Here is a 10,351-nt window from a genome sequence, read left to right as displayed (position 1 = left end):
TGACCTGAAGAATGCAAAGATTTGACTATACCGTGGGTTTTTGAGTTTAAAGCTCTGGGCGCGAAGAAAAAGTTGCAGTTTTTTTAGAAAAACAAGACAAAATTAAAGTTTTTGTTTGAACCTAACAAAATTATAAACTTATACAGATAAAAAGAAGAAGTAACCACAACGGTAAAAAAATAAGGAGGGTAAGAAGATGAAGATGGGCTTTTCACTTGATCCATGTACACTGCCTGTAGCCCAGCCCAAATGAGAGGAGGGAGCTTCACCGAGCTCACGAGATGGCAGAAATCGACCGTTCCCCAAATCGATCCAATCCCTAGTTCCTCTAACGCAAGCCGCCGCCGGACGCACCCTCCTCCGCGGCTCCGCGGTACTGCTCCTCCGCCGCTCCACGGCTCCACGGCCACGTCCACGGCCGCACGGCCGCCTCCTCCTTCACGCAAAGCTTGCTCTAGAGCTTGTGCGTGAGCAGGACATGTGAGTCAGCTTAAGCTTATCTTGTGAGCGCATTATCTATCTTTTTCTTGAATATAATCTGTCATCTTAAGCTCTGCTTTCGATAGCTGCATTCTGTCATATATCCTTCCTTTGTGGACAATTTTTATTTAGACACTTGTGTAGATGTCCTGTGAAGCCTTCTGAATCTTAAGTTTTTTAGTCTGATTGTATAAGCTTGTAGTTGTCTGTTACTTCTGGCAATCTTAAGTTTTGATAATACTTTGTATGCTTCTTCATGTTTTTGGTAATTTAATTTTACGAGATTTTGGTTAAGTAGACTTGCATTTGTCTCTCAATTTTTTTAGATCTTGAATGTTCATTTGGACGGCAAAACACACGATAGGAAACAAATGTACAAAAGAATGCATGACAGAATAAAAAATACACGTGAAAATACACAGTAGGTAACTGATGTCCAAAAGATTAGGAGGATCAAAGGCGTTGTTAAAGAAAACAGATACAAAGATTCGTTTTGGCCGATCTTGAAGCCTTGCGCAGGTTTGCGCTTGAATAACACAGAATAACCTCTGAAGGACATGTTTTATTTCCATTTGGTCGGACAAGGCACCTTCCCTCCATCTTCTGGTGTCGTTTCAGAGCCTGTCTTAACATTAACAGATGAATCAGGTTCCGGTTTGGTGCTGCTTCCCGGCAGTTAATCTTGCCACAACATTTCCTCTGCCATGAATATTACATATATTTCAGTTAAACTCACCAGACAAATTGCAGTTCAACACAGTACGCAGAAGCATTATCCAAAATAAAAATCCACGCATACCGTCCTGCTGTTCTGGAGCTCCATACAAACTCGATTTCAACAACCCGAAGAGCACCCGTACACTAAAAAAAATGGGGAGAGAGAGCACACCGCTTGCATATACAAAGGCATTCAGATCTCCATTCCCGGTATTATCGATGAAACTAATAAAAGCGCTTCAGCAAATGTGCCCTGAAACTAACACTTCAGTTGGCCAACTCTCTTGCTCATCGTCCCTCGGTATCAGGTCGCAACTAAAATAGCCCATCATCCCCTTCCAAAAGGAAGGTTGCTGTGATTATCTTATGTGATGAACACCTGTTACAGGCTAAAGCACTTCTTTATGCACACAAGTCTGTTCACTGGAAAGAACAGCAACGCTGCCTGTCCGATGTTCTACATTTTTTTTACTGTGCTGTGATGCCTTCCCTTATACTCCCTCCGTTTCTAAATATAAGTCCTTTTAGAGATTTCAATACAAACTACATACGGATGTATATAGACATATTTTAGAGTGTAGATTCACTCATTTTGCTTCGTATGTAGTCATATTGGAATCTCTAAAAAGACTTATATTTAGGAATGGAGGGAGTACAAAAAAAGGAGATACGTACTGCACTTACTTAACTCTTCCAGTGATTTGTCGACATCACTATCCCCAGATTGAACCAAGTGAAGCTTGCCTGAAAAGATTAAATTTCCCATACATGAACGAAAAATGAACAAAACCTAAAGTTCTGTAAAGAATGAGAATGCCATGGATTCGGAAATGATAACATGATATATTGAGAGGAGTCCAAATTAAGCTGCATGAAGAACTACGTTAAGAGCCCTTGACTCCACAAGCAGCTCCCGGTTGTCTCTCCTTTATAGAAAAGCCACAGGAGCTAGTCCCTGTTGGTATGCCTAGTTTTATAGGGGTGGGTGTGGTATTTCAAGAGAACAAAAATTAGCAGGGAGTTCTTCAAGAAATAACTCAGGTAGCTCGTGCTCAGCTAACACATTTGCATTAGTAAATTTGACTAATGAATATTTCTAAAACAAAACAGATCGCCATAGGAAAAAAATGCTCAAACCTCAGATTAACATACCATCATGTTGCACACACATCTCGGGTATGTTTTTTCAGTTAATTATTGATGTTGTCGTTATAGACTCTAGTCTCAGTATCACCCTCAACATAGACTGCAGCAAAGACATAATAATAACCACAGTATATCCTTGGTGAATTTAGAATATGAGCTGAAGTTTTGATTTCATATCTCAAGGTGGAAAACTGAATCACAAGCCATAGGTACAAAGCACATACCTGACCAAACGATTCCATTTCAGGTAGAATTTATTCGGTGTGGTTGATGCGCAACAGTACTGTGCTTTAGTTTCTTCAAATTCTTGTACATTTTTCTTTCTCAGTAAACTAATGTGACCAGCTACTCCAGTGTGAAGAGGCCAAGTTGAGGCCGAGAGGAGCCAGCTGTGTTCTTGTGCTCTTTTTCGAGTGTGAGTTTAGCCACTCCTATTGTGTTCTTGATTTCGGCCAGTGTTTCTCTTGGATCGGTTAACCATCTCTCTCACATGAAAATATGCCCTCTCATCCTAGATTACACCGGAGATGGGTCGCAAGAGGAAGAGCACAGTGGGTGGAAAGACTCCACCGTCAAAGGGCCGGCCTTGCCGCAAGTCGGTGGCGGCGCCCAGTCCAGTTGTCGTAGAGGCGCCAGAGCCGGCGGCAGCGTCCAACACAATGGTGCCACATCATCAGCCAAAAGGAGGACCAGGGCTACTCAACAAAGCCCGCAGTGCAGTCGCGGTATCTGCGGTAAAGGAAAACAATTTGTCTAATTCACATCTAGATGTTTTTTAAGGATGCCACATCTAAGCTCCCATAAGTATATAATGCAGCAACAAGAAACAAAAGAAACTAGGAAAAAAAATAGACCACAAACAGAGTGGACATCAACTTAGATGTGACATAGTTATATCACATCTAGATGTGTCCTAGACAGACCCAACGGAAAAGGTGGTAAAGCTCGACTTCGATGTTCCGATGAGGGTGCTAAACTGCGACGTGTGCGATGGCCTCCTCAAGGCTCCCATCTTCCAGGTAAACAAACAAACCAACCAAAATCTGTATTTCGTACAACCCACGAGATCGATTGATTCCTAAGTTTTTTTCTTAATCTTTGTGTATGGTCCTGCAGCGAATGCCACGACGGCAAGTGCCGTCCTTGCACAGACTTGGCCGCCTCCGCCGTCTACTTCCAGAGCTCCTACCTGGACACCCTATTCGGCTACATCAAGGAGGCCTGCCCGTACAAAAAGTACAGCTGCACAAGCACTATCGTCGTAGGTGACCTGGCGGCGGCGCACAGAGCCACATGCGAGTTCGAGCCCTGTTGGTGCACGAGGTGCTCTTTCAAGGGCTCGCCGGCGGACCTCGTGAGCCACTTCACGCTCACGCACGCCTGGTCCGCCCACAAGTTCACATACTGCCATGACTACATATACAACACCGACGAGATGGATTCGTCGTTTGTGTACACCGACAAGATGGATTCGTGGATGGTGCGCTATGAACTCTTTCTCGGGGAGAGCGGTGGCGTGTTCCAATTGGTCGTGGACCTTGCTCCGTTCTTCCAGGAGTTCCCTTTCCCCTTGGTGACCCTTGTGTGTGTCAGGAATAGCGCTGCTGCTGCCGCTGGGCCGGTGTACACCTACTCGGTCACGGCGGATGCCCCTCCTACTGAGAGGCGCAAGCTGAAGCCGGAAATTAAGGAGGTGGCGAGCTGCCCGGACTGGAGGATGGAGCGTGATTGTTTCCCACTGCTTCCGGCGATGCTGCGTGAGGAACAAACCAGCAAGATTGTCCTTGTACGCATCTGTGTTAGCAAGAGCGAGAGCAGCAGCGCGTCATGCTCAAGTTAGAGGGGCAGCAGAAATGCAGTTATCTTTGCGTGAAGCCAAGAAGAACATGGTGTAGTTTCGTAGTACTATTCTTAATTAAGCCGTTTCAAGTCATTGAGATGTGTCTTTTTGTATTCTTGATTGATGGAAGACTTGAATTTCCTCCTGTTCGGCTGCTCGATGGAGGATGGCTAAAATGTGTAAGAGTGGCAGGTGTTGGCTTGTGTTCAGGACTTGATGGAAATTTGTTTTGGTTGAATGCTATTAGGAACGATGCTTGTTTCCATCATAAACTGATGATTGATGCAGACCCAGCGCACCTGATGCTTTCAATCGGCTATACCCAAATCTTGCTTGTTCGGCTGTACACATTGAGCATTTGGTCCGGCTTACCCAAATCTTGCTTGTGATGTTGATAGGAGGTGGCCTAATATTACTTTTTATTGTGATTTATGTTAGCATTCTGAATTGCTGATAGTTTCTTAAAATGAAAACAGAGTCCTGCTAAAAGAAACATTTTAAGAAACCCTCCCTGCCGGTCTCTGTATTGGACATAATAGCAGAGTTACACTGAGAGACCCTGGTTAATTTACTGTTAGTGATGTACATATATGACCCTGTGAGCGAGTACAATCTGAAATTGGAAGGCCATCCAGATTTACATTTGCAGTTACCTTATGTAACAGGTTTGGCAATTGCTCCTTCATCTTGAATGAGGACCGAGGAGACACTGATAAAACGCCTCACAGCCCCACGTCGCTCCGCACGGGGCAAAGTGGATGGCAGAAAAACCTAGTCCCAACCTCTCGAGCGCTTCCTCCTCTCAGGCCCTTGCCGCAACCAAAGTGGCCGCCGACAAACTTGCGGGCCGATGGGACGGATGTGTGAGGCATGCTTGGAGTGCGGTTCGTCATGGGGTTGGGTGGCGCACCCGCATCTTGCGGCTGGACGAGGTGGCGGCTTCGGATCCGGGCGATCAAGGGAGGTGTTTCTGTCGTGGGTTTGTGCCCAGCCCCGTTGGGGGCTTCTAATTCAACTCTTCTAACTTATCAACGATAAAGCAACGTAAGGTTTTAGCACTTCCTCAAAAGAGGAGTACAAAATATTGTTAAACATGATGTAGTAAACATAGCAAACATAACTATTAGTACCAAATTAATGCTATATATTAAGGATTTAAATCTTACTCCATTTGTAGGAACATGAACTCACTTACAGTGACTTAGGCATGACACTTAACTATACTACTGTAGAAGGCACAACCACTCCAGTTGTCGCCCCATGAGTGGAGCTGGCGCGGCTAGAATCAAAGAAAGCAAAAATAAATCTATGCTCTTTTATACTCCCTTCAGATGAGATTGTAAGTCGGGCATGAATTTTTATGCCTTCAGTTTGACTAGCAAAACATTTATTATATATCACAAAAAAACTATATCTTTGCATTCGGCGTTGAATGAAGTTTTTAAACATTTTTTTGGCATATTACAAATGTTCTGTTAATCAAATTGAAGAAAAATCCATGCCTGACTTATATTCCAGTCCAGAGGTAGCAATACTTATGTTCCTCAAAACATTCCACAACTGTTGTTGTGACCAAACAGTATAACTTATTTTTCTCCAAACAGATCATGCACACCATAACTCGAGCATTCTTATTTTTGGGCCAAATCATAGTCAAGACTTAATTAGTTCTCCCTCTAATCCATATTAATTGTGACTGATTTAGTATAAAGTTGTACCAAATCAGCGACAATGAATATGAATTGGAGGGAGTACTAAATTAATACAGTGAATGCTTTCATTAGTAGCAGAAGGTGGAGTATTGGTAAAAATTGTAGTATTGCATTAATGTACCACAATGAATGCATTTTCAGAGAATATAAAATGTATTGTATTTTACGTGTCACAACTAATGCATTCATTTGATACATAAACAGTTGATACAAAAGATATTGTATTCACTATACACAGATAATGGATTCATCATGTGCTATTGATACACAATGTATTGTACTACACCATTAGTGATTGATTTGATAGATACTAAACATATTGTATTTATTCGCCAATAAATACTTTTAAAAAGCCTCAATATGTGTCTATATAAACACAGTGAAACTTCAACATTGCAACACCCAACATTTATAACAATTGAGCACAAGAAGGTATTAGCCGACCTCTCCAAATGACAACCTTCAAGAACACATGTCCCATGTTTTTGGTGGTTCTCATGGTCCTGACTACTGTTCTCTCCTCATGCAACGCGAAATAATGAGGTTATGTTACTTCCATTCGCTTCTCAATCCCCATCAATGCAACTTCATATTCATTTTGTAATGTTGAGCTCCCATGAAAATTTTGTTGGAAATATGCCCTAGAGGCAATAATAAAAATGGTTATTATTATATTTCCTTGTTCATGATAATTGTCTATTGTTCATGCTATAATTGTGTTATCCGGAAATCGTAATATATGTGTGAATATATAGACCACAACATGTCCCTAGTGAGCCTCTAGTTGACTAGCTCGTTGATCAACAGATGGTCATGGTTTCCTGACTATGGACATTGGATGTCATTGATAACGAGATCACATCATTAGGAGAATGATGTGATGGACAAGACCCAATCCTAAGCATAGCACAAAGATCGTGTAGTTCGTTTGCTAGAGCTTTTCCAAATGTCAAGTATCATTTCCTTAGACCATGAGATTGTGCAACTCCCGGATACCGTAGGAGTGCTTTGGGTGTGCCAAACGTCACAACGTAACTGGGTGGCTATAAAGGTGCATTACAGGTATCTCCGAAAGTGTCTGTTGGGTTGGCACGAATCGAGACTGGGATTTGTCACTCCGTATGACGGAGAGGTATCTCTGGGCCCACTCGGTAATGCATCATCATAATGAGCTCAATGTGACCAAGTGTTTGGTCACGGGATCATGCATTACGGTACGAGTAAAGTGACTTGCCGGTAACGAGATTGAACAAGGTATTGGGATACCGACGATCGAATCTCGGGCAAGTAACGTACCGATTGACAAAGGGAATTGTATACGGGATTGATTGAATCCTCGACATCGTGGTTCATCCGATGAGATCATCGTGGAACATGTGGGAGCCAACATGGGTATCCAGATCCCGCTGTTGGTTATTGACCGGAGAGTCGTCTCGGTCATGTCTGCATGTCTCCCGAACCCGTAGGGTCTACACACTTAAGATTCGGTGACGCTAGGGTTGTAGAGATACTAGTATGTGGTAACCCGAAAGTTGTTCGGAGTCCCGGATGAGATCCCGGACGTCACGAGGAGTTCTGGAATGGTCCGGAGGTGAAGAATTATATATAGGAAGTCCAGTTTCGGCCACCAGGAAGGTTTCGGGGTCACCGGTATTGTACCGGGACCACCGAAAGGGTCCCGGGGGTCCACCGGGTGGGGCCACCTATCCCGGAGGGCCCCATGGGCTGAGGTGGGAGGGGAACCAGCCCCTGGTGGGCTGGGGCGCCCCCCCTTGGGCCTCCCCCTGCGCCTAGGGTTGGAAACCCTAGGGGTGGGGGGCGCCCCACTTGGCTTGGGGGGCAAGCCACCCCCTTGGCCGCCGCCCCCTTGGAGATTGCATCTCCTAGGGCCGGCGCCCCCCCAGGGGCCCTATATATAGTGAGGGGGGAGGGAGGGCAGCAGCACCCAAGCCCCTGGCACCTCCCTCTCCCTCCCGTGACACTTCTCCCTCTCGCTGAGCTTGGCGAAGCCCTGCCGAGATCCCCGCTACTTCCACCACCACGCCGTCGTGCTGCTGGATCTCCATCAACCTCTCCTTTCCCCTTGATGGATCAAGAAGGAGGAGACGTCTTCCCCAACCGTATGTGTGTTGAACGCGGAGGTGCCGTCCGTTCGGCGCTCGGTCATCGGTGATTTGGATCACGACGAGTACGACTCCATCAACCCCGTTCACTTGAACGCTTCCGCTCGCGATCTACAAGGGTATGTAGATGCACTCCTATCCCTCTCGTTGCTAGAAGACTCCATAGATTGTTCTTGGTGATGCGTAGAAAATTTTAATTTCTACAACGATCCCCAACAAATTTGGTGTATATTTATTGTAGAAACATAAAAGTAGCAAATTAAATTGCACCATCGAGCAGTGCCTCAAATTTTGCAAAAACCTTGGAGGCCACTACACAAAAATTATTTCAATGCTTCTTATTCCAATTTTGTTAGTGTTTTCCAAAAAAATGTTTGAAAAATTCTAAAAATGTTTGTGTTGAAAAAATTGTTCACTCTTTCTAAAAAAACCATTCGTGTTCTGACATTCTGAGCAATTTTGAAAGACACCAAACATTTAAAAAAAATATGTACAATTTTATAAAATGCTAATATTTATAATTTCTAAGCAAATTTTAAAAGCGCAAGTATTTTTTTGAAAAGAAAAAAAATGAACTGTAAAAATTTAAAAGAAACAACGAGAAAAAATTTATGAATTTGTAAAAAAGTTCATGAATTTAAGAAGATGTTCACAAATTTAAGAAAAGTTCATCATTTTAAGAAAGTTCACAAATTTTAAAAAGAAAAGGAAATGGAAAAAAAGAGAAAGGAAAAATAAAACGGTAGAGAACCAGACAAACAAAACCTGCAAAAAACAAGGCGCTGCCTTGTTTTAGCGTCACATTTGATATAGAACAAGAAGTAAAAGTGGTAGCAGTTTGCATATCAAACTAGTAGTCCTAGATGGTTACCGTGGCTGGGATATAAGGATGAGGTTTTGAGTTTGATTCTCAATCTCCCTACCTATTTTCCTTTAAAAAAAAGGAAGTTTATGGGCCGCAGATAGGAGTTGGGAAACGGACGCGTATATGTTGATCTGTGACGAAGTGATTAGAAGAACTTGTGAAATTTGTGTGGGTGAAGTTGTCCTTGAGTTCTTACTCCTCCTGCCATGCCAGGATCTGTCTGTTTTTGGTCTTTAGAATGATTGTGAGTTGATTGCCATTACCGATTCATACTTGTAGTGAAAAGGGTGTAAACTGATTCATGAGGGAAATACTCAAGATGCTAATGAGTTTTCTATGGGAAGTCGTGCTCTAATGGCAAACCCCGTCAATGCTTCCTCCCCCAATGCAACCCGTAAAAGAGGGGGATGGATTTGTCTCCTATGGGTTTTGTAAAACTTAATGTTGGTATTTTTTGATCAAGACTTGCTTAGGAGCATAACTGTTGCAGCCCTAAGAGATGATACAGGGAAATTCATCGTTGGTGGAAACTGGAGAATTGATTGGTGTGCTGATGTCGACAGCTGAAGTTTTGATGCTAATATTCGGTCTATCCTTGCATAAAAGGCGGGCTTCAACTCGATGTGGAGTTTTTCCACCTGAGCTCACATGCTCCCTCATGAACAATAAAATAAAAAAAAATTCGATTTTTTGGGTGATAAATATTGATGAATGTTTTCATTGCATGCAAAAATTTGTGCTGAAATGACATTCGTGGAAATATGGGCAAAAATACAAAATCGACGCTTCAAAAAGACTATTGTTGGAAGCATTTTGAAGCATCAATTTTGTTTGTATGCCCACATTTCCATGAATGCCATTTCATCACAAATTTTTGCGTGCAGTGAAAATATTCATCAAAAAAATTCAGAACCTTTTCAATTTTTTACTTTTTTTTTGATTTTACTGTTCATTAGGGAGCACGGTGGGCTCGGGATCAAAAGAGCACTTTGGGGCTTCAACCTTGTTATTAACTAGAAAAAAATGTTTCTAGAAATAATGGAAGACACAATGTAGTAACTTTATTAGTCACTTATGGAATTGCTATAGGTCATGTCCGTTCCTCATGGGCATTTAAGCAGATGCGGCATATGCTGCATACTATGTGATTTGTTTATCAGATGCATCATACGTATGCCCCTTTGTGTTCTCAAAGAAATTGCCGAATCGGAGAAATGGATCATGTGGCTAGTGGATCAGTCCCTGCAGTTGTATGTAGCTTGCACCTCCATCCATCAGATACATTGAGGTTACATGAAGCCACACAGGATGACGCTACTAGACACACATGGACAAGACAACTATCCTGGAAACGTTGCCATAGACGATTACCTCGAGAAAAAAGGATACAGTGAGGTTGCCTTAGACGGACATGCAATGGGCTGTGGCCCATCAGGTATTCCTTCCATCAATATCGACATCGTTCGCG

General features: G+C 43.0%; 1 protein-coding gene across 2 annotated transcripts; it reads left to right on the top strand.

Annotated features, from left to right (window-relative positions):
- Positions 1–293: 293 nt before the first annotated feature.
- LOC109780170 (uncharacterized) lies at positions 294–4,495 on the top strand. 2 transcript variants are annotated; one of them, XM_040392923.2, is made up of 5 exons: positions 294–480; positions 2,698–2,758; positions 2,859–3,077; positions 3,161–3,362; positions 3,460–4,495. In XM_040392923.2, the coding sequence occupies exons 4-5, from the start codon at positions 3,334–3,336 to the stop codon at positions 4,181–4,183; spliced, it is 753 nt and encodes a 250-aa protein (XP_040248857.1). In that variant the 5' UTR covers positions 294–480; positions 2,698–2,758; positions 2,859–3,077; positions 3,161–3,333; the 3' UTR covers positions 4,184–4,495. The 2 variants fall into 2 exon arrangements, with proteins under 2 accessions (XP_040248857.1, XP_073358543.1); XM_073502442.1 differs by having other exon boundaries at positions 298–480; positions 2,859–3,362.
- Positions 4,496–10,351: the final 5,856 nt, after the last annotated feature.

This window comes from Aegilops tauschii, chromosome 6 (assembly GCF_002575655.3).
Source record: "Aegilops tauschii subsp. strangulata cultivar AL8/78 chromosome 6, Aet v6.0, whole genome shotgun sequence".
Taxonomy (NCBI): domain Eukaryota; kingdom Viridiplantae; phylum Streptophyta; class Magnoliopsida; order Poales; family Poaceae; genus Aegilops; species Aegilops tauschii.
Note: the sequence above shows the minus strand (reverse complement) of the source record. Positions and strands in the feature narration are given on the sequence as shown.

Excerpts from the sequence above, each read along its gene's own strand:
- LOC109780170 (XM_040392923.2), top strand. The coding sequence starts at position 3,334 with ATGGCCTCCTCAAGGCTCCCATCTTCCAG. Across the intron at positions 3,363-3,459 it reads TCAAGGCTCCCATCTTCCAG|CGAATGCCACGACGGCAAGT; the intron begins GTAAACAAACAA and ends ATGGTCCTGCAG.